Source organism: Myotis daubentonii, chromosome 11, assembly GCF_963259705.1.
Source record: "Myotis daubentonii chromosome 11, mMyoDau2.1, whole genome shotgun sequence".
Classification (NCBI taxonomy): domain Eukaryota; kingdom Metazoa; phylum Chordata; class Mammalia; order Chiroptera; family Vespertilionidae; genus Myotis; species Myotis daubentonii.
In genome coordinates this window covers 32,182,382-32,206,848 of record NC_081850.1, presented here as the reverse complement: position 1 = coordinate 32,206,848, position 24,467 = coordinate 32,182,382, and the positions used below count along the sequence as shown (strand labels likewise).

Here is a 24,467-nt window from a genome sequence, read left to right as displayed (position 1 = left end):
TGTTAAAGTACATCATTTCTGTCCTCCCTAAGGCTCTGGCTCACCCACAGTGTTCTTTGGTAGCCAGGGAAAACACTAATTTGACTGTGATTTCTAAATGGCCAGGAAATCATACTTGTTAGTTTTTTTTTTTTTTTAATCTGAGTCTGAGTCAAACTGCTCTATGTAGAAACAGTGACTCAGTGGAAGTGACTCTGCATCCCAAATTCCCTCTTAATAAAGAATGTATTGTTTTTGTACCTCAGGAGATTTGGACTCTTTAAGATACTGGAATAAGGGAGCAGGCTGGAGTTTACAGCAGAGTTAATGGCATTGATGCAAAAATTAAAATGTAACTTCCCCTTTAAGGTTGCAGTGGCTTATTTACACCATTTAAAAAAACAGTAATAAAGATATCCCCCAAATCACTTATATTAATATTACATTACAGTGGGGCCTTGACTTATGAGTTTAATTCGTTCTGTGACGGAGTTTGTAACTCAAATTACTCGTATGTCAAATCACTGTGAAGTTCACTGCGCCAACTAGCGGTGGGGTGTCTGAAGCTGGCTCGTAACCCGAATTTTAGCTCACAACTCAACTCAAAGCAAAAAATCGGCCAAGAGACAGCTCGTATCTCAAAAAACTTGTTAGTCGGGACACTCGTAAGTCAAGGCTCCACTGTATTTTAATTGTCCCTTAGCAGATCTTCCTTTCCAATAATATTGGCTCAGTTTAACACTAAAATTGTCATTATTTACTAGTAAACACTCCTGGCCCCAAACCTGACAGCTGTGAGGTGTGTGACAGGTATGAACCACTTCTCAAAACCCAGGGTGCAAAAATGTCACATTTTTCCAAAGAAAATGCTCTGAGCCCTCAAGCAAAAAAAACAAAACAAAAAGTTCATTTTAATTACTTTTCCTCCCTTGGGCTAACATTATCTGACACATTCCACAGGTCACAACACCACAAAACTCATTATCCAACCACTACAGGTATCCATACAGTCAGGTCCCCTATGAGTTCTGGTCACCACCATGCCATTTCATTTTAGTGCCAAGGAGGTACAGGAGCACTTCATGAGCTGGAGGGTAGCCCCTCCTAAAAATCATCCCATTCCAAGTTTCCAGGGGCTACTCCCCAGGGTTAGTCCATTCTCCTCTGCTACTTCCTCTTCTCCATCAATTCTTTCCCTTCCCTTCCCTGACAATCCAGCTTTTGTATGCATACAGCCAGAGGTCACAATATAGGGAGCCTTGAGAGATTCATCCAGCAGAAGTATTTTATTTGGCCTGAACACTATTATTGAAGTATTTTATTTGGCCTGAACACTATTATTGAAGTATTTTATTTGGCCTGAACACTATTATTGATGTTGTTTCTCAATTGAGGCAACAATTAAAGATTAGGAGATTTGGCATAAAAATCTGAATGTGTGGTTTTGTCAAAAAGTCTGAAGATCTAGTAACACTGGCTCATATTCCTACATGATAGAGCTGGGTAGAGATCACACACTTTAGTTTGTGTCTTTCCATGGAAAATCTTCTGTTACAGTGAAGGAGTTTGTGGACAGTAGAGAATCATTGGAAATGTTTAATCGGTGGGAATTACAACATATTTTTATTTTACAAAAGTCACACTGGTGGTGGTGTGAAGAGAGATTGAGGGGACAAGTGTAGAAACTAAGACTTGTCAGAAATCTACTACATTCATCTAGGGCCGTGGTCATCAAACTGCAGCTCACGAGCCACATACGGATCTTTGGCCCCTTGAGTGTGGCTCTTCGTAAGCCGTAGGAGTACCCTAATTAAGTTAATAACAATGTACCTACCTATATAGTGTAAGTTTAAAAAATGTGGCTCTCAAAAGAAATTTCAGTCATTGTACTGTTGATATTTGGCTCTGTTGACTAATGAGTTTGCCGACCACTAATCTAGGGGACTAATAATGAGGGCCTGACCTAAGACAGCAGGAAGGAAAGGAAAGACTAAATTTCACACACTTTCAGAAGGTGAAATCATGAAGATTTAGTGACATATAAAATAAATTGAAAGATAAAGAAGGAAAAATGGATGTTTCTCAACTTTCTGATTTAAGAATTGGGCAGACCATGGTATAATAGTGGTACTGTTTTTCAAGATAGAGAATTCATGACGAATATATTGGGGGTAGGAAAGAGTAAAAAAAAATTATTATTGTGAGTATAATTTGAATTTGAAGGAGGTAGAGGTGTCCAGAGTTAATGAGGCTTTACATAGATAGAATAGAGATGCTTTATGGTAGCTGAAGTCAAAATGCCCTGTGGAGAAAGAGCAACAGCTATAAAACTCAGGAGAGAGAATAAAGATAGAGTTACAGTTTAAGGAGTCATCTACACTAATAAAAGAGAAACATGGTAATTGGCATACGACCGCTACCCTTTTCATTGGCTAATCAGTGCGATATGCAAATTATCTGTCAGCTAAGATGGCGGCCGTCAACCAGGCAGCTTGAAACTAACATGAGGCTTGCTTGCCTCAGTTACGGAGGAAACCAACGTTCCCCGCCTGCCGCTGCAGGCCTCTGAGCTGGCAGTTTAAGAAACATTGTAACAAATACCTCCGGACTTCAGCCAGCAGATTCGCAACATTGTAAGCAAAGGCCAGAAACCTACTGAGCTGGAGCCAAGCCTCAAGGTAAAGCTGGCCCAGAATAAAAAAAGAAAAAAAAAGAAAAAAAGGAGCGGTTGGGAACTTCAGTCACTCCCAGCCTGAAAACAGCCCTCAGCCCCTCACCCAGACTGGCCAGGCACCCCAGTGGGGACCCCCACCCTGATCCAGGACACCCTTCAGGGCAAACAAGCTGGCCCCACCCATGCACCAGGCCTCTACCCTATATAGTAAAAGGGTAATATGCCTCCCGGCACCGGGATCAGCGTGACAGGGGGCAGCGCCCAAACCCCCTGATTGCCCTGCGGCTCTGTGTGTGACAGGGGGTGGGGCCCCAACCCCCTGAGCAGCCCTGCTCTGTGCCTGATAGGGGGGAGCTCCCCAACCCCCCCCCCCGCCCACGGGCCCTGCTCTGTGTGTGACGGGGTAGAGCCATAACCTCCCCATCGGCCGTGCCCTGAGTGTGAGAGTGGCGGCGCCCCAACCCCCTCATCGGCCCTCCTCTGTGGGTGATAGAGGGCGGTGCCCCAACCCCCTGATGGGCCCTGCCTTGAGTGTGACAGGGGACGGTGCCCCAACCCCCCAATTGGCCCTACCCTGAGCATGACTGAGGGTGGCATCACAACCTCCCAATCTGCCCTGCTCTGTGCATGACAGGGCGGTGCCCCAACTCCCCAATCAGCCCTGCTCTGAGCCCGACCAGGGGCTGCACCTAGGGATTGGGCCTGCCCTCTGCCACCCGGGAGCAGGCCTAAGCCAGCAGGTCATTATCTCTCGAGGGGTCCCAGACTGCGAGAGGGCACAGGCCGGGCTGAGGGACACCCCCCCCCGAGTGCACAAATTTTTGTGCACCGGGCCTCTAGTCTTACCTAATAATAGACGAACATGTAAATTAACCGTCCCTCCACTATGCTCACCAGCCAATCAGGGCAGTATGCAAATTAACCCAACAAAGATGGCGGTTAATTTGCATATGTAGAGGTGAAGCAGCGGAGCGAAGACTGAAGGATCTGTCCAGAGCCGCAAAGACTGAAGGCTCCATTCGGAGCGAAGGCCTGGGTCCCGGGTGCCGGAGGAAAACCGGTGCCGGCAGCCAGGGCAAGGGAAGGCCTATTGCACGAATCTCTTCATTCAATGGGCCTCTAGTCAGTATATAAAAAGATGATTGAAGTCATTGGAGTAAGTAATATTGCTCAGAAATAAAGTCTAGAATAAGAGCAAAAGGCAAAGGGCAAAATCCTGAGGAACACCAACATTTAGGAGCAGGTAAAGAAGAAAGAACTAACAGAGAGACCAAGACAGACTGATCAGAGAGAAACAAGAAGAATCTAAGGAAAATGGTGACCTGACAATAAGGGAAGAAGGGATCAAAGAAGGATGTGGTCCCTAAAGTCAAATGCCACAGACAGGTAAAAGGTAGTAAGCAGTGAGAAAACATCATGGTGAAAAAGTGTTTGGGGAAGAAATGAAAGGTGAAGTGATTTGCTTCTGTAGTTCCTGTCAATCATAGTCTGGGTACCCAAGTGGCAAAATTACAGGCAGATTTCCAGGCCCCTCCCAATTTACTCACCAGAAATGCCTGAGAATTTCAACATGCTGAAGCTATGGTGAAATTAGTTATTTTCTTTTCTTTTTTTTTTCCAAATTTCAAAATAATTTTATTATTCAAAATGATGAGAAATTACAAAAGCCAACAGGGAAAGATTTTTACAGTTGTGCATTTAAAAAAATGCATGCACTATCTTGAACTCATTTGTCAAAAAGTCCAACATGAGGCGATGAAAAAAAGATTAGGCTTCACAGGAAACAGAAGACAAGACTGCACAGAATCTGCATTTAGAAGGACTGCATATGGACAAAAACCAGTAGGGAACAGAGGGTCGTGGAAAATCTGTATAGGAAGGGCCATGACCCTACTTTTCTTTTAAAATTCCTTTATAATTGTCATCATGCTGTTTGGCCCAGAGATTTTCTTTTAAAATATAGTTTTATTGATTTCAGAGAGGGAGGGAGAGGGAGAGAAAGATAAAAATATCAATGCTGAGAGAGAATCATTGATGGCTGCCTCCTGTACGCCACCCACTGGGGATCGAGCCCGCAACCCGGGCGTGTGCCCTTGACTGGAATCGAACCCGGGACCCTTCAGTCCGCAGGCCAACGCTCTATCCACTGAGCCAAACCAGATAGGGCTGGCCCAGAGATTTTTAAAAATTAAAACAAGGGAGGCAGGGAGGAAAGAAGGAAGAAAGCCAGGTGTCCATCAATAAATGAATAGATAAAAAAAATAGTACACCCATACAGTGGAATACCATTCAGCCTTAAAAAAGAAGGAAATTGGAGAAACCAAGATGGCGGCATAGGTTAACGCTGGAGATTGCTGCCTCGAACAACCACCTCAAAAAAAAAAAAAAAAAAAAAACAACAAAAAAAAAACAACTAAAGACGGAACGGACATCATCCAGAACCAGAGGAAGGCTGGCTGAGTGGAAATTCAACTAGGAGGAAAGAGAATATCATACCCAGAGGAGGCGCAGTGCTGAAGTGAAATACTCGGGTGCGGAGCACGCGCGCGGAGCGGGCTGGCAGCGGAGGGCGCGGTCGTTGTTTTCAATCGGGAGGGAGTTTCAGACTCTGAGCTCCAGATCCGGGCGAGTCTCTCGGGACCCAGACTCAAACGGGAGAAGCGGGACTGTCTGGCTTCGGTCGGAACTCGAAGGCAGCTTTCTCTCCGAGGTTTACAGCAGTTGCTGGGACTCTGAGAGGCAGAGCCCCTGGGACAGAACTGAGAGCAGCCATAACTCTAGTTATTTTCTTAAAAGCTATAGTAAGACACTGCCCTCAGACAGCAAATATGATGGAGACTGAGAAAGTGGCAACAGCCCTTACATGAGCTTGACCTGGGCCTCTGACCCCAGTGGAGCACTCTCTCCTACACTGCTCCCATGGCCATGTCAGCTTTGTGTTTCCTCCTGAGAACACAACCCTCACACCACATTTTCAGCTGCCCTGAACACCAAAGTATACCTTCTTTCAAATACTCCCAATGTAAAGCATCTTTAATATTTCAACTATAATCACCCCCAATGAATTACAGCCAGTGTTTGTCCCACTAGATCAGTAGTTCTCAGCCTTCCTAATGCCACGACCCTTTAATACAGTTCCTCATGTTGTGGTGACCACCAACCATAAAATTATTTTCGTTGCTACTTCATAACGTAAATATGACATAAAATTAATTTTGCTACTGTTATGAATTGTAATGTAAACATATGATATGCAGGACGTATTTTCATTGTTACAAATTGAACATAACCAAAGCATAGTGATTAATCACAAAAACAATATGTAATTATATATTCAATATGTGTTTTCCGATGGTCTTAGGCGACCCCTGTGAAAGGGTCGTTCGACCCCCAAAGGGGTCGCAACCCACAGGTTGAGAACTGCTGCCTTAGATGCTAGCCTGTACATCCATATCTTCAGTCTGTCTCTTCTTGAACATCCACAATACTTTAATATCTTGACCCTCACTTCAAACTACCCAAGACCCATATCCCATTCCCCAAAGAGTCCACTCTGAATATAAGACACGCCTGTCATGTCACTATGGGATACTGATAAGCATATAAGGAATGAGAATGCTTACAGTATCATCTTATACCTTTTAACTCTGAAGAGAAAATTGATACAGTAAGTAAAATATTGTATTAAATTAGTTATCAAGAGACCAAGTTCAATGCTGGCTCTGGCACAGCTTTGTAAATTATCTTTGTAACTCTAAAAACATTATATTAATGTGCAATACCATAGTTGATATTTCTGAATTTGAAGCAATGTTAAGGAATTCCAGGGTGGATGTGAGTATAATTAAGTAATCTTGCCTTGCTCAGATAGTTGAAGATTCTTAAAGGTAGATGCCCATCTAAAATGGAGGCAAAATATAGATAATTCAAAATGGTAGCTAACAAATGTTTATTCTATTTGACTTTTAAAAGCATACTAGTAAGGCAAATCTTAGAGAATAAAAAAAAGATCATAGAATGAATCCCAAAGTCACAAGTAATTATTTTCATTTTCTGAAATTGCTTGATAACTCATTTACTTACTATAATGTTGAAAGTTGAGTTCCTTTGACTCAGGTGTTACAACTTTCTTTTCTACTTAACTCTGAAAGTCTTTTTTTGATTTCCAAGTAGCAAATTATTTTTACTTTAGACTTTAATTTTTCTTTGGCTAATTAAATTAAATTCTAATAAAATTAGAATTACTGGATAATTAATATTTTTTAATTCAAATGATTTAAGCTTATATTTTGTTAGTCCCTAAAACTGCACTATAATATTTTCTTAGAGGTAGATGAAAAAAATATCTTTTAAAAAAAGATATATATTTTATTGACTTCAGGGAGGAAAGGAGCGAAAGAGATAAAAACATCAGTGATGAGAATCATTGATCGGCTGCCTCCTGCATGCCCCCTATTGGGGATCAAGCCTGCAACCTGGGCATGTGCCCTGACCAGGAATTGAACCATGACCTCTTGATTCATAAGTCGATGCTCAACCACTGAGCTACCAGCTGGACGTAAAGAGTATCTTTAATATTAGATATACTTGAGTCACAACTTCTCACCAGACCTGTAACTTTGGGTGTCATGACTTCTAGATCATCATTTGTAGAATGAGGAGAATAATACCTGCCTTGCTTGCTATATTATTATGAAGGATTAAATGATATAGTATGTAAAATTATTAGCACAGTGGTTGGTTCACTGCAGACACTTAGTAAATGACAGCTATTTTTAAAATCAATAACCTTTACAGACTACAGCCATGCCTCCAAAATTGTTAAAAGTATATTCTAGATAAGTAGAAAAAATTACAGACTTCATATGACCATAAGAGTCTCTCCTCAGTGAGGCAAAGATTGATATATGTTGGATGTAGGTCCACATTCCCTTATATGGAATTCTGAAAAAGAAAATTTTTTTCTAAAGACCTAAAGTTCTTTATAACTCATTTGACAGCAAAATATGATCTAAATTCACTTAACTGTTAAAGCCTGAGCCGAATCACCATGAGGTCTTTATTCCACCTTATATACAATTTTCTATATTTCACTACAATATTATTAATTTTTGAATTTGGGTTACTGCCCTAGTCCCTGCTGGGAGTGCTAAATATATACCACATATGTTCTACATGACAATTCTAAAATCTAAAAAACTTTGAATCTTGAAACAGAACTGGCCCAAAGTTTCTGACAAAATACCATGGATCTGCAGTTTCTTTCTTGGTCTGCTACACTCAGCATTTGTAAAAGGATGAAAATGGATGAATGCCCAGCCGATGTGGCTCAGTGGTTGAGTGTCGACCAATGAACCAGGAGGTCACGCTTTGATTTCTAGTCAGGGTACATGCCCGGATTGTGGGCTCGATCCCCAGTGTGGGGCGTGTAGAAGGCATTTAATCAATGATTCTCTCTCATCGTTGATGTTTCTCTCTCTCTCTCTCCCACTCTCCCTTCCTCTCTAAAATCAATAAAAATATATTTTAGAAAAAAAAAGAAAATGGATGGAATGAAACAGTATCACATTTTTTTCATTTGTTTAGAATCCCAACAGAAGGGCAAAGAAATTTGCCAGGTGTACTTTATGCAACTACGCTCTGGCCTTATCATAGAAAAAAAGACCTGTTACTTTAGGAAAGAAACCACCGAAAGGCATTCACCAAACTCAGGTAAGGGAAAACTACAATTACTGGTAATTCTTTAATATAGTGATGAGCATCTATTTGCCTTCAATTTCTACATCTAGGTATATAATTTTTACCCCTCACACAAATTTTCCTTCTGGGAAAGAGTAAAGATAATAAACTCTTTTTAAGCCATTTTTTAAAAGGTTTATGAAGCGTTTTTAATGTAATGGGAGAAATGGTTATGTTACAATGTTAAGTGAACATAGAGGATATAAAATTATATATACAGGTATACCTCGAGAATATGCGAATTTAGTTCCAGACCACCACAATCAAGTGAGTTGTAATCTTTCACTGGTAGAGGGACTTCCCTTCAATTTGTAAGAAATGCAACATCTGTAAAACACAATAAAGCAAAGTGCAATAAAGTGGGGTATGCCTATATATTAACAATATCTCTTGGGTGATTTTTTTTATTTAAAGGAAGTACTACTATAAACTAAAATGTTCATAGTGGTTGCCTTTTGAGACATGGGTAACTAGTTTTTTTTCCACCTGGACTCCAATGGGTGTGCCCTTCTGGAGTGTAAGTGCCAGGAGGTACTGAGCCCTTCCAACCATGGGGTGGCCAAAGTCCTGGGGTCAGTCACCACTGTCAGCAAGCAGCCTTGACTGTGACTCTTCAAGTGGGGGTAGAGGGAGTGGGGAGGGGATCTGGGCAGAGTGAGCACGGATAGTCCACTTCTAACCCCACCTGTCTTGCAGCTGAAGATTACAAAGAGCCAAATCTGCTATTCGCTACCTGTCAGAATCGCCTGCAACACTTTGAACAATCTGCGGGGGCCTCTGCCTTTAATAAATCTATGGTCCAGAACACTAGAACAATTGATGATTCAAGAAGCCTAGGTGTGACTGGTTACAGGTGTGGTGTAGGTAAGAGGAGGGTGGTAAGAAACAGGACTCTGGCAAGTGCTGCTCTAGGAAGCAGCCCCAAATCTATGCCTTCAAGTATATTAGAAACTTTTGTCCATTTTCTGCTGATGTGCCCATTAGGTGGTCTCTAAAACAGGTGCAGGAAAACTGCTCTAACAATGCATGCACATTCTATAGTTAGCACTCCATTGTTATTTTGAAATGTTTGCTATGGATTGGAATCCCATGTACATTATTCCTGGGGAAAAATAAATTATCCCTGGTGAGCGGAAAAAAACCAATACATTATTCCCTCAAATTTCAAAATTTTGTCAATAAAAAAGGAGGGGCTATTAAGTATTTTAAGTATAATTTTGACTAAATATTTTAAATAATTTGTTAAAATGGTTTTAAGTTGCATCACCAACTGAGCCAAATGAAGTCCAAGTTGATGGTGACTATCAAGAAGTAAAGAGATCATTGAGAAACTTGACTGGGAATTGCAGTTGCCAGTTCAAGTATTATTCCTGACATAAATGTCTTAAATTCCCAGAAAAATACTGAAATTTCTCACTAAGTATTTTTAAATCATTTTACTTTAGAAGTTTACATACAAATTCAACATTTAACATACTCATTAATATTTTGTATACTTTCTTAGCATAATTCTATAATGTAAAGAAAATATAATATTTTTTTCTCCAGGGCCTATATAGATAGTTCCTAAATCTACTTCAGTTTACACCATTGAAATATCATTTTCCATGTGTTGGAACATTTTAAAACCTTAGGAATACTGCTCTCAGTGTCTCTGTCATTTAGCCAGAGGTCAGAAGGGGCTCACAACTGTATCCTCCAGGACTATTGGAAGTCTCAGAATAACTCCACACCTTACAGATGGGTATTTATTTATCCATGTCTATTTAAATTCTGTCCCTTCTTGCCTACAATTCCCTAGTCCATGGGGAGCCAGGAAGCAGAGGTTTCCTCAGGCAATGTCAGTCACTTTTCCAGCTTCTTTCTCCCCACCAAAACCTCCCATAAACATACTAGCATGGCCTCCCATGGCCTTCACGCAATAAATTAGCGCCTTTAATCCCATTCAGGTGATAGAGTTCAGCTTTTTTTTTTTTTTTTTTTTTTGCTTAAAGTATTACAAAGGGTATTACATATGTGTCCTTTTTCCCCCCAGAGTTCAGCTTTGAGCTATGTTAAACTTGCACCAAAGGTTTTCATCCATCCAAAAGCAATGGACAAAGTACAGCTCAAATAATAATAATAACAATAATAATAATAATAATAATAAGCCTTTGGGGAGGCATTTTTTAAAAATGCTAAACGATTGTTTATGAGAACAAGTTTTTGCATTCTTAATGACAAGATTTTCTCTTGTTATAGAATATCGTTCTGTTTCCCTGAGCACATACGACGATCAATCCATTACTTTTGTTGTTGGGGATGAAGGTTATGACATCAATGTTGACGATTTGGGGACAGAAGATGAGAAAGGTAGAATATTTCCTTTTGTCTATAATGATATAATGATTACTAATAAGTAAAAAATAAATTTACCAAACCATTAACAATGGATTAACTCAGATATGACAAATAGATCTTATGTTGTGTGCAAACTGTGATGCGTTGGCAATAGATGCTTGAATATCACTGTGTTGAGGAGGATTAAAAAGCTTAGTAAGCATTCAACAGGAGGAAAGAACGCTGATATTGAGAAGTGGTATATGTTGTGAAAGATGGAAGGAGGACCATATATATTTCATATTGCTAAATTACTTACTAGATATTTCTAATCTTATCAATGTCACCAAAGTAAATCCTCAAGTAAGAGTATACCTGCCTTAGCTGGGTGGCTCAGCTGTTTAGAGCATCGTTCTGTACACCAAAAGGTTGTGGGACGTGGGAGAAGGGGGAAAGAAGGGTGGAGGGGGAAGGTTTCCTGATTAGGATACATACCTAGGTTGCAGATTCTATCTCAGTTGGGGTGAGTATGGAAGGCAACTGATTGATGGTTCTCACATCAATGTTTCTTCTCTCTCTCTCTCTCATCAATAAACATATCCTTGGGTGAGGATTTAAAAAAAAAAAGAATATACAAATGCTATGAAAAATATTTTAAGTATTTTATGGGGAATTCATCAGAGTATACCATCATTTTGAGACTTTTCTCAAAACCACAAAAGTTTTGCTTTTGTAGATATACAATAAAAAAGGAGGATATTTTCTGATACTATGTATATTTTGGAACGGAACCTATTGATAAATCACCAAAAGAGTTTTATGCATTCTTTTTCAGACAAAGTGTTATTCCATTTCTATGACTCACCGCTACCTGCAAGTGAAACAGGTAATTTGGATAGCTGTTTGAATTCTTAAATTTGACTAAAAATAAATCCAAACATGCTCCACGTGGAAAGGCAGGCTGTCTCTGAAGGTTCTCTCCAACCCAAGCTCATAGTGAAATCTTAGATTCTTAGAGGATTTACTCCATTCCAACCATTTTGCAGTTTAATAGGATAAATGTTTGGCTACATTTAACAGAGACCCAGAATAATGGGTGCTAAGCTACACAAAATTTTATTTCTGTCTTAGCCAGGGCTGGAATGGGAACTCTATTGAATAGGTTGTCCAGGAACCTAGCTCCTTCTCTCTTTGTGGCTCTGCTAACACCTACATCAAAGTGGGGACCCTTTTTCTGCCAAGGGCCATTTGGGTATTTAAAACATCATTTGAGGGCCATACAAAATCATCAACCTAAATATTACTCTGCTATATTTGGTCAAACATTTAATTAACTCACCCCTAATGCCTTGGCAGGGCCAGACCAAATGATTTCTCGGGCCTTATACTGCCTGTGGACTGGACGTTCCCCAACTCTGATCTACATGTTTTAAGATTACTTTAGCCCTAGCCAGTTTTGCTTAGTGGTTACAATGTCAGCCTGCAGACTAAAGAGTTTGGGTTCAATTCATGTCAAGGGCACATACCTTGATTGCAGGCTCAATCCCCGCCCTAGTCAGGGAGTGTGCAGGAGACAACCAATTGATGTGTCTCACATCATTGTTTCTGTCTCCTTGTCTCTCCCCCTCCCTTCCACTCTTTCTAAAAATCAATGGAAAAAAATATTCTCAAGTAAGGATTAACAACAACAAAAAATTATTTGCCACCATGACAATATCCAATTAGCTGGACAGAGAAAGATGGGTATGTGAATTCTCTTTCCCTTTAAGGACATAACCTGGAAGTTGCACCTGACATTCCACTCAACTCACATTGGTCAGAACTTAGTCACATTGCTACACTTAGCTACAAAAATATGTTCTATTATAACATAAGAAGAGGAGTTGAATGTTGGGGGACAACTATCTGTGGCTTTACATGCAGACAGACAAACACTCAGAGAAATACTCGTTAGAGTTCCAATTCTACAATTAGAAAGCATGTAAGAAAACTAACCTCTCTTCTTCAAGGGGCTTGGAATTATCCCCTACTTATACAATGACTCCTTAGTTTCATCTAGGTACAAATTTCTGAGACATGTTGCTGAATGAAGCAGTTATTTTACATGACATTATAAACTTGTTTCCTGGGTGTTAAATTTGTTTAAATTAAAATGAGTTACAATCTTTAACTTTATAATTTACATTTTTTAATTGCAAGGTGATGATGTTGATGGTCACAAAGTAATGGTAAGGATGAGTCCTGCAAATAACAAAGACTTCTTGCTGCATGCCAAGGAGCACTCTGTGAAGGTAACAGAAATATGCATTTAACTGTCATGATTAATATTACTAGTTTGTATGGATTTGGATGTTTGGATATTTTGAAGAAGGATTTTTGTTTGTGCTATTGTACATAAAACACAATGAGTTACCACCAATATCTTGCTCTTGGAGCTACTTAAAGTCTGGTATCTGCCAGCAGTACAGCATCACCTGGGAGCATGTTAGAAATGTGAAATTTCATTGTCAAGGAGAAAGACAGAGGCTGTAGTAGGAAAAACATCACTTTCATACTCGAAACAGAAATACTTTGCATGCCACATATGGTCGACTGTCGTTTAGCATCCACGTTTGACACCTCCTAGAGTCTATAGGATCTGGAAAAGGAACACTATGTTTCTCAGATGCTCTTGTAGGTAGGATTTTTGTTGTATATAAAGAACTGGCATATGTATGCAATCACAGAGATGTAAAATGTGACAATGAAACAGAAGTTTTTTTGCAAAAAAAAGAAATGTGGAATTTCAGGCTCCCTCACAACTGAATCAGAATCAGCATTTTAACAAATCTCCAGGAGATTCATATGCACATTAAAGTTGGAGAAGCATTACTATATAGAATGATCTCAAATCCTTCCTATTTGGCTTTAGGAAGTATTGTGTTCTTCTAGGAAGTGTTTCTTTGTAAAATATAGGTTTCTTAGGCAAATCAACACTAATAAAAGAGAAAAATGGTAATTGGCGTACGGCGATACCCTTTTCATTGGCTAATCAGGGCTATATGCAAATTAACTGCCAACTAAGATTGGCAGTTAACTGTCAACAAGATGGCGGTTAATTTGCATATGTAGGCACAATGCAGGGAGGCGAAAGGGAAAGCAGGAAGAAGCCCCCTGCCACTGACAGTGATCAGAAACCCAGGGGGCAGCTAAGAGCTGGGGGGCAGGGCAAAGGTGGCCCTGGGGCCACCTTTGCCCTGCCCCCCAGCCATGATTGGAGAATCAGGTGCCTTTGCCGCCCTGGCCAGTGATAGCAGGAAGTAGGGGTGGAGCCAGCGATGGGAGCTGGGCACGGTCGAAGCTGGCAGTCCCGGGAGCTAGGGGCCCCTTGCCTGGGCCTAAAGCGAAGCCCACGATCCCGGGGCCGCAGCAGCTGTGGGTCCCCGCTGCCCAGGCCAGAAGCCTCAGCCAGAGGCATCCTGCAGGGGCAGGGGTGGAGCCCGCGCAATCCCGGCGCCCCCTGCTGCCACTGCAGGTCCCCGCTGCCCGGGCCGGATGCCTAGGCCAGAAGCGTCCGGCCTGGGCAAGGGGCCGATCCTGCGATTGGAGGGTGATGGGGGTCAATGCCTGAGAGCTCCCAGTATGTGAGAGGGGGCAGGCTGGGCTGAGGGACACTCCCCCACCCGACACACCCAGTGCACGAATTTCGTGCACCGGGCCCCTAGTGTATAAATAACTTTATACTCTAAGCCTGCTAAAGGGAAGGTCATAAACATTTTCATATGCCAAGATTTATAGATAGCATAACAATCTACATTCTATTCATAGGATTCACTGCATAGTCTTCTTCGGTTAGTAAACGGCAGTATTATATTGGTCATAATGAAGAATTATAAACAGCCCAGCCGGCATGGTTCAGTGGTTGAGCATCGACCTATGAACCAGGAAGTCACAGTTCGATTCCTAGTCAGGGCACATACCTGGGTTGCGGGCTCAATCCCCAGTGCGGGGGAGAGAGGCATGCAAGAGGCAGCGATCAATGATATTTCTTTCTTTCGCTCTCTCTCTCCTTTTCTCTCAGAAATCAATGAAAATATATATATTTTTTAAAGAATTATAAACATACTAGAGACCTGATGCACAAAATTCATGCAAGAGTAGGCCTTCCTTCCTCTGGCTGCCAGCACCGGCTTCCCTCTGGCACCTGGGACTTGGGCTTCCCTCGCAGCCCCAGCTTTGTCTGGAAGGTCGTCTGGTCTAATTACCATATTATGCTTTTATTATTGTAGATTAAGTAACCAAGAAGCCAAAGGTAGAGACAAGTAAGAAAACATGAAAGTCTAATATAGAAGATAAATAATATAAATACACAAAATTATAAAGCTAACTCATACAGCCATGTAAGGTATTAACATAAACACTGATGGTAACTAACATCTCCCTTAACAAAAACATTCTTAAGTATATATATCAGTGTTTGGCATATATAAGTACTCAGTAATAAGAGCTGATCCATACTGAGCTCTATTATATACCAAGTACTATGCTAAATGTTATATAAGTACTATCTCATTTAATTCACACAGTAACTCTATTATAGTAGAGTTATTGTATTGGTCAGGTATTGCTGTGTAACAAATTGTCCTCAACACTTAGTGGCTTAAGATAATCATTTTTAGCACTCACATGTTTGTGGGTAAATTAGAGGTCGACTGACCTAGAAAACTGGTTATACAAAAAAAAAAAAAAAAAATTGAGGCCTGAGAAGTAAAGCAATGTGCCAGGTCGCAGAGATAATACATGGCAAATCAGGGACACAAATCCAGAACTGTTGCATCTAGGTCCAGTCATTCTAAGCCATATGTCTCTCAAAGTATACTATTAGTGAATCAAATCAAATCCTCCCACTTTGACCCTCTACTTCCACCCTTTCCATCCCCTACTCATTAAGCAGCTTTGCTAAAAATACCAAGTTATAAGTAATTATTCCCCTTTTAGTTTCTAATACAAGGGTGTGGAGTTGACTCTGGACTTCCTACTCACATATTGGTTGCTTTCTCTCTTGTTTCCTCAGGTACAAAAATATGAAAATTCGTTGCCAGACCAGACCTTATTTCTTCTTCATAAAGAGCTCGGACCCTCGAAATGCGTTTCCTTTGAATGTAACAGCAAACCTGGAGTGTATCTAGGAGTAAAGGGTAACCATCTTGGTCTAATTGATTCGATTGCCCAAACTGAACAGTTAAGAAGAGAGAATATCATATTTAAGCTCTCTGAAACGTAAGATGTTGGAAAGTTGTGAATCCTGGGTTGAGTAGCCCAAAGAGCTACCACTGAAGAGATTGTCAAAAAAAAAAAAAAAAAAAGAGAGAGAGAGACATAACATTTAAGGGAAATGGGGAGTACTTAACATGCTGTGGAATGTTTTACGCATTATGTTAAAATTATATATTTTTTGTAATCTTCAGTTCTATTTTTTATTTCCCTCTGTATCACTTTATATTCAATACAAGTATTGGTATATTAAATAGGTTATTGGAAAAGCAGCCCGCCAATATTCTAGAGACATACAGACCTTTACTTTTTTCTACTTTCAGTCCGGAGAGAACTTTACATTTAGAGCTGCGATCTCTGGGGAGAAACAAGCCTTAGCCCAAGTCTCATTTTAGACAGAGATCCATTTTAAAGAGCTACATGCTTTTCTCTGGTACCAAACAATGGGCTCAAACACAAGAGCTGCTAGTAAAAACCAGATGCTGCATAGAGTGACTATTTCACAAATACCAAGTTAGTAGATGCCCAAAACTTCAGGTGCCTACATGGCTAGGCAGGTTATTTATATATATGTTAAAAAGGTAAAGATAATTTCAAAATTAAGAAAAATAAATCCAGTACAGATTTGTGAAGTGAGTGATTTCACCTCTAATTTTTCATTTTAAAAATTCTGATTTTTATAGACCGAGTTAACTATAAATAAAGCAAGACATTCTTGCATTAGGAAGTGAAATAAATTTTAGTTCAGACATAGAATTAGAATGATTAGGAATAAACTAAAACATTTTTTTGAAAAAGCACTAAGCCACAACGTAGGTTAGGGCATCCAAGTATCATGGTGGGGCCAGAAGTCCAAGATGGAACACAAAATTAATATTACAATTTCAATAACTGGCCAGTCCTCATGTTGGTGGCATACCATGTCCCTCTGACCCAAACTTTCAGAAGTCAAAGACTTTTAATATACTTGTCACCTTGGATAAAATTTCTTCTAACCCTTGGTTGTTCAACTTACCAATGACCGTACTTACAATGAATTATGTATTTGATTTCTATTTTACCTTAATTTCTTTTGACCAACTGTATTCTTGATATACCTTTGGCATCCCGAGCTTCATTTCCAAATTACCTGACATATGAATGGCAGAACCTTTATTCTGCTTTGTCTACCTGATATAAAACTTTACATAAACTTATTGATGGCAATATTTTTATTAAACATCTTTGTGTTTTACTGTTACTAAGGTAGTAAAATAATTTATATTCAACCATAATAACATTTCAACTACTAATGGAATAGTTTCTGCTTATCTTAAGGCCTTAACAATTTCTACTACAATTTTTCATAGGCTTAACACTGATAATAAATGATAAACATAATAATTGAATACATATGAAATATGACTTTTTCTTAAACTGTAGGCACTTTGATTTCTAATTTGTTGAAATCTACTGGATATAATTGCTGGTGGAACATAAGATAAAAATGGTTGAGAACTGTAATATAGGGGCAAACAAGTGTAGAACAATATAACTTTGTTACATTACTTTGCCAGTAATTTTACTACTATAGAGACCAAAAAAAAGCAAAATCTATTTCATCTCCTCTGAAAAACACTAAATATTGACTATGTGCATTTTGTATAACATACTTAAAATAATTATATTATTAAGTAGCCAAATATATCCATTATATTATTTATATTCTTAAATAAACTATATTTTTCAAAAGTATGTAAAGCCATAGTGATTTTTTTCATAAAACAGTTCAGTATTCTAAAATTCTTATGTGAACATAAGCATATCACAATACACCTATATTGGTATCTGGAGTAGGTCATTTGTCCAATACTTTTGGTGATTCAAAACTAAGTAAGATTTTCCAGAGTAAGAATTGTATCTTTCTTTACCTTTGTACTCCAAGTGCCCATCATGGTGATCAACACATGGCAGGTATTCAGTGACTTTAACCCAAGATCAATTAGCCAACACGTACCTGCATCAGAACTTTAACCTGAGACTTCTGACTCCTTATTTAGATACCTTTCAACCTGGCTATCTTTTTTTAAAATATTTTCCATCACCACTTTAGTCACTGTTTTTTATTAAAATATTCAAATGTGTAGTGGCCTTTTGTCACTCACTTGAATGTGTTTTGATGGTCCACAACACATATTACTGAAACGAGCCTGTCCATTTTATTATATCAGAAATGACAATTATGTCAAAACTTATTTTCCCTTATTTTATGTATATCCTTTGGATTTTTTTATGTATTTATTGAATACCTTGAAATACTGTCAAGAAAGTTTTATTTGAATGAGTAAAGTTACTTGAAAATGGAAAAGAAAACAGAGTTGAAATTTGGGGAATTGGATAGAAAATTGATAATTTAATTAGATGCAGCAGCTTAAAGTCTTAAAAGATTGATTCATAACCTCTACATCTGTAGCACAAAACAAGCCAAAAATAATAATAATTTCAACTTGTACAATATATAGTAAAACTCCAATTCTGCAGTACACAGTTACACAAAGGTGAAAGAGATCAGTGTGGGTTTCTCCTTAGGGAAAGAAATCAGACTGAATTCTCTATCCCCATACCCTAGTGTCTATCCCTGTTCTATTCATATATGTATTCTCAAGGTCATGTTAAACAGGTTCCTTCTTCAGGGCTCAGGCAGAAGGGAGTAAATTCAGTTGTTCCAAATCTTAATAGCCAGTGTTGGGGCTAGGGGGCTAAGAAATGCGAGGAATGAATGAATGCAAGAGATAGAAGTGAAAGCCAATTGGTAGAGATAGAATCTATGAGCTATTTCCTATTGAGGTGCCAAGATGATGAAACACTTCTCTGAGTCCAATTATCGTCCCAGCTCAGAAGACACTCCCATGAAAAGAATGCATGAATCACTAACTAGCATATTAAGAACATAGGCTTGGTTTACTACTTAATAGTCTGTACAACTTCAGCAAATTATGTAAGCTCTCTCCATCTCCGTTTATCCTCTGTAAAATGAGGAGGTACCAAATGTTGTGGTAGCTTACGTAATATCCATTATCACCAATCCTACTTCCTTACCAACAGAACCTCATTTTGTACTGGGAAGCAATATGGCCAACTAAAAACACACTCCTTCCCAGACTCCCATGCAGTTGATGTGGTAACCATTTGACATTGTTCTGGTCAATAAAATATAGATAAGATAATGGTTTAAGAAAAACTTTTTTAAAGAAGACATACTCAACTGGCATGTCCTTTTTCACCCTTGGCGCCATCAGCAGGTGGGAGCGGAGGCTGCCAGCCCCAATCACCCCTCAGGGCTTCTCCACCTACCCCTGATCCTGAGGGGAGACTGGGGCCACCGGCAGCCGCCTCTCACACCCGCTGCCAGCGACGGCCCTGCTCGCACCCGCTGCTGGTGCTAGAACCACTGCTCACACCCACTGCCAGCGTCAGCTCCGCCTGCACCCACAGCTGGCGCCGAAGCCGCTGCTCGCACCTGCTGCCAGTGCCAGGTGTGGGTCCCGGTCACTTGGTGCCATCAGAGGGTGCAAGCGGCGGCTGCTGGCCCGATTACCCCTAATGACTTCTCCACCTTCCCCTGCTCCTGAGGGGCAATCGGGGCAGCAACTGCAACTTGTACCCACTAACGGTGCCAGTCCTGCTCGCACCTGCTGATGGTGCCGGCCCCAATCACTCTGTGCCATCAGCAGGTGCAAGCGGGGCCAGCACTGTCAGTGCATGGGGGCGGCAGTGGCAGGAGCAGGGCTTCCGGCAGACAGGGGACTGGGAGCCGTGGCAGGAGGGACCAGGTGGGGGTGCAGAGGATGGGCTAAGACCCACCCTTGTGCCTACCCCAGCCTCACTGCCCACAGTTCCTTTCAAGGTGCACAAATTCATTCACTGGGCCCCTAGTATAGTCAATAATATTGTAATAACTATGTGTGGTACCAGATGGGTACTTGACATTGGGGTGATCACTTTGTAAGGTATATAAATGTCTAATCACTATGTTGTATGCCTGAAGCAAATATAATATGGTATACTAAGTGTAATTGAAAAATAAATTAAAAAAAATTTTTTTAAATCATTGGATAAAAGTATGGATGTTTCAGGATACAGAAATGGGATACATAAAAAATTATGTAATTATTTATTATTATTAATAGGTCAGAAAAACAATAGAGAAATCAATGAAACCAAAAGCTGAGTATCAAAGAAAACTCAATAAAATTGATAAACCATTAGCAGACTGATCAGGGAAAAAAGAGATAATACAAATTAACAATCCTATCTAATAAAAGACAAAAAGGGTAATTAACGATACCTCTGCTATGCCTCCCATTGGCTAATCAGGGCGATATGCAAATTAACTGCCAACAAAGATGGCGGCTGGCAGCCACGCAGCTGAAGCAAACATGAGGCTTGCTTGCTCCAGTGATGGAGGAAGCCAAGGTTCCCCGCCTGCCGCGGGCCCGGCTCTGAGCCCGAAAGCAACAATGTTTCAATTATAGAAGGTATGAATAAATCCCAGAATAAAAAAAAAAAAGAAAAAAAGGAGAGGCTGGGAGCTTCAGTTGCTGGACAGCCTGAAAACGGTCCCAGACTGCAAGAGGGCACAGGCCAGGCTGAGGGACTCCCCACCCCCGAGTGCACAAATTTTTGTGCACCGGGCCTCTAGTATTAATAATAAGAGAGTTAGCACACTAGAACCTTTCAGTCTGCAGGCCGACGCTCTATCCACTGAACCAAACTGGTTAGGGCAATATTTAGGCAATTTTAATGAAATGAGACAAATTCCTTGAAAGGTAAAAACTATCAAGCACTCATTCAAGAATAAACAGACAATATAAATAGACCCATATGCATTTTTTAAAATGTAAATTTGTAATTTAAAATCTTCTCATAAAAAAATCCCTCCAGTATTTATTGGTGAATTCTTCCAAACATTTAAGGAAAAAATAATATCAATGCTAAACACACTCTATCAAAACATTAAAGATGACTGAATTCGCCCTAACTGGTTTGGCTCAGTGGATGGAGCGTTGGCCTGCAGACTGAAAGGTCCCAGGTTTGATTCCGGTCAAGGGCATGTACCTTGGTTGCCGGCACATTCCCAGTAGGAGGTGTGCAGGAGTCAGCTGAGAGATGTTTCTCTTTCATTGATGTTTCTAACTCTCTATCCCTCTCCCTTCCTCTCTGTAAAAAATCAATAAAATATTTATTTTAAAAAAATGAGTGAATTCTATTGAACTCATTCTATAAAGCAATCATTACACTGACATCAAAACCAAAGACATTACAAGAAAACTATAGACCAATATTTTTCATGAACATAGACACAAGAATTCTAAAAATTTTAGCAAATGAAACCCAACAATATAGAAAAAGAATATATGATATGTTTTATATATATTCATTTATATATTCATTTATTGATATATATATTAAAAGAATATAAAAGTACATCAGGACTTTTATAGTGGAGCTTATACCAGAAATACAAGGTTGATTTACTATTCAAAAAACCAATTGATGTAATTTGTCATTTTGACATTATTCTCTCAATAGGTGCAGGCAAAGTAGTTAACAAAATCTAACATCTATTCCTGATAAAAATACTCAATAAACTAGGAGTAGAAGGAAACTTTCTCAATCTGATAAAGGGCAAAGACTAAAGCAAATTTATAGCTATTTTCTAATTAATAGTGAAAGATTAACTAGCAAAAGACTGAATAAGATCAAGAACAGTAAAAGAATGTCTACTCTCACCACTTCTATCTAGTATTTTACTAGAGATTCTAGTGATTGCTATAAGGCAAGACAAAGAGGTAAATTATCCAGATTGAAAAATAAGAAGTAAAACTTCTTTTATTTCAAAACAACATGAACATCTATGTAGAAAATTTGATGGAATCTATAAAGAAGCTGATAGAACTAATAAATGAGTTTAGCAAGAATACAGGATGCTACAAAATTAATGCACAGAAATCAATTCTATTTCTATATAATAACAAAAGGCAATTGGAAGTTAAAATTTTTAAATACCTTTATAGTTCAATTACAATTTTTAAAATATTTAGCAACACATCTGACAAAAATGTGCAAGATTTAAACACTGAAAACTACCAAACATAACTTTCAGAAATTAAAGGAGAACCAAATAAATAGAGAGACATAACCTGTTCACGGACCAAAAGACCCAATATAATTAAGATATCCATATCCCTCAAGTTGATATATAAGTTTGGTGCAATCCCAATTAAAATTCTAAGCTGATTTTAAAACTTATATGGAAATTAAAAAGGTCTAGAATAACCAAGACAATTTTTAAAAGAACAACACTAGCTGTCTCTACTACTTGCTTTCAAAATTTACTATAAAGCTACATTTATGTAGACAGTATAGGATTTACATAAAGATATACAAATACATGCGTGGCACAACCTAGAGAGTTTAGAAATAGACTCAATGATATATAACAACTGATTATTTACAAAGGTGAAAAGGTAATTCAATTTTTAAAAAATAGTCTTTTCATCAAAGGAAGATGAAACAATTGTATATCTGCATTAAAAAAGCAACAAAGCAAACAAAACAAAAATCTGAACTTCAATTCATACCTTGCTCCCTATATAAAAACTAGGGGCCCGGTGCACGAAATTCGTGCACTGGGTGTGTGTGTGGGGAGGAGAGTGTCCCTCAGCCCAGCCTGCCCCCTCTCACATACTGGGAGCCCTCAGGCATTGACCCCCATCACCCTCCGATCGCCTGATCAGCCCCTTGCCCAGGCCTGACGCCTCTGACCCAGGCTTCAGGCCTGGGCAAGGGGACCATCATATCCCTCCAATCCCCGGCTCAGCCCCCCACCCAGGCCTGATGCCTCAGCCAGAGGAGTTGACCCTCATCACCCTCCGATCACCAATCACCGGATCGACCCCTTGACCAGGCCTGAGGCCTCCGGCAGAGGTGTCAGGCCTGGGCAGGGGACCCCCAGCTCCCCGCGGTTTCAGGCTCCGCCCCTGCCCAGGCCTAATGCCTCTGGCCTAGGCGTCCGGCCCGGGCAGCGGGGACCCGCAGCTGCAGCGGCCCCGTGATCGTGGGCTCCGCTTTAGGCCCAGGCAAGGGACCCCTAGCTCCCGGGACTGCCAGCTTCGACCGTGCCCAGCTCCCATCGCTGGCTCCACCCCTACTTCCTGCTATCACTGGCCAGGGCGGAAAAGGCGCCTGATTCTCCGATCATGGCTGGGGGGCCCCAGGGCCGCCTTTGCCCTGCCCCCCAGCTCTTAGCTCCCCCCTGGGTTTCCAATCACTGTCAGTGGCAGGGGGCTTCTTCCTGCTTTCCCTTTCGCCTCCCTGCATTGTGCCTACATATGCAAATTAACCGCCATCTTGTTGGCAGTTAACTGCCAATCTTAGTTGGCAGTTGACTGCCAATCATAGTTGGCGGTTAATTTGCATATAGCCCTGATTAGCCAATGAAAAGGGTATCGTCGTACGCCAATTACCATTTTTCTCTTTTATTAGATAGGATTAACTCAAGATGGATCACAGACTTGAAAGGAAAACCTAAAACCATAAATCTTCTAGATAAAAACATGAGAAAAATCTTTGTAATATTCGGTTAGGAAAATATTTTTATATATGATATCAAAAATATAATCCATAAAAAAGTAAATAAATTGGAATTCATCAAAATTAAAAAATTCTGCTTTTATACAGACACTGTTAAAAAAGTAAAAAAGACAAGCCACAGACTGTAAGAAAATACAGGGGTGGACAAAAGTAGATTTATAGTTGTTCATAAGGAAAATAATATAATCTATATATACTAGAGGACCATTGTACAAAGATTCGCTCAATAGGCCTTCCTTCCCCTGACTGCCAGCACTGGTTTTCCTCTGGCACCTGGGATCCAGGCCTTTGGTCTGGCCACAGCGAGGCTTGGCTTCGGCTGCAGCGGAGAAGCCAAGCCTCTTCAGTCTTCAGTCTTCATTCTTCAGTCTTCACTCCGTGCCTGTGTATGCAAATTAACCGCCATCTTTGTTGGGTTAATTTGCATTGTCGCTCTGATTGGCTGGTGGGTGTAGCGGAGTGACACCAATTTGCATGTTTCTCTTTGATTAGTGTAGATATAGAGGAATAAGCAAATTTGCTCTCATGGTAACGACACTGGAGCATAACGACCAGCTTCAGTGGGTGGGTGTGGCTGCATGCCCCAGGAGGCCGGAGATGTGAGGCTGCATCAAATAAAATAAAATGCATTCACATGCCCTAAAGCACAAACATCCCAGCAGATAACTCAGTGCAGGTTATTGTGTGATCACACTGATTACACAATATTGATTACACAATAAACTTTTCACCAATAATAATAATAATAATAATAACATTTTCACTTAAAGATGCCCCAGTAAGGCTGCGGAGGTTTTCATCTGTCCCTTTCTACACTGAAGACACAACAGGGTTCAAGGAGGAAGGGCTCCAGTTTCATTTTCTCAGC

At 40.1% G+C, this 24,467-nt stretch overlaps 1 protein-coding gene across 7 annotated transcripts in view; it reads left to right on the top strand.

Moving 5' to 3' along the window:
* Positions 1–17,698, top strand: part of IL33 (interleukin 33) — a 48,516-nt gene extending 30,818 nt beyond the window's left edge. For 3 of the 7 annotated variants that reach the window (XM_059656689.1, XM_059656688.1, XM_059656687.1), the window contains 6 exons: positions 8,240–8,365; positions 9,089–9,256; positions 10,634–10,744; positions 11,547–11,597; positions 12,911–13,002; positions 15,765–17,698. In XM_059656689.1, coding sequence (XP_059512672.1) covers positions 8,240–8,365; positions 9,089–9,256; positions 10,634–10,744; positions 11,547–11,597; positions 12,911–13,002; positions 15,765–15,974 — 758 coding nt within the window. In that variant the 3' untranslated portion in view covers positions 15,975–17,698. The remainder of the gene's footprint in view (positions 1–8,239; positions 8,366–9,088; positions 9,257–10,633; positions 10,745–11,546; positions 11,598–12,910; positions 13,003–15,764) is intronic. The other 4 variants (XM_059656690.1, XM_059656691.1, XM_059656694.1 and 1 more) reach the window with 4 other exon arrangements.
* The last annotated feature ends 6,769 nt before the right edge of the window (positions 17,699–24,467 follow it).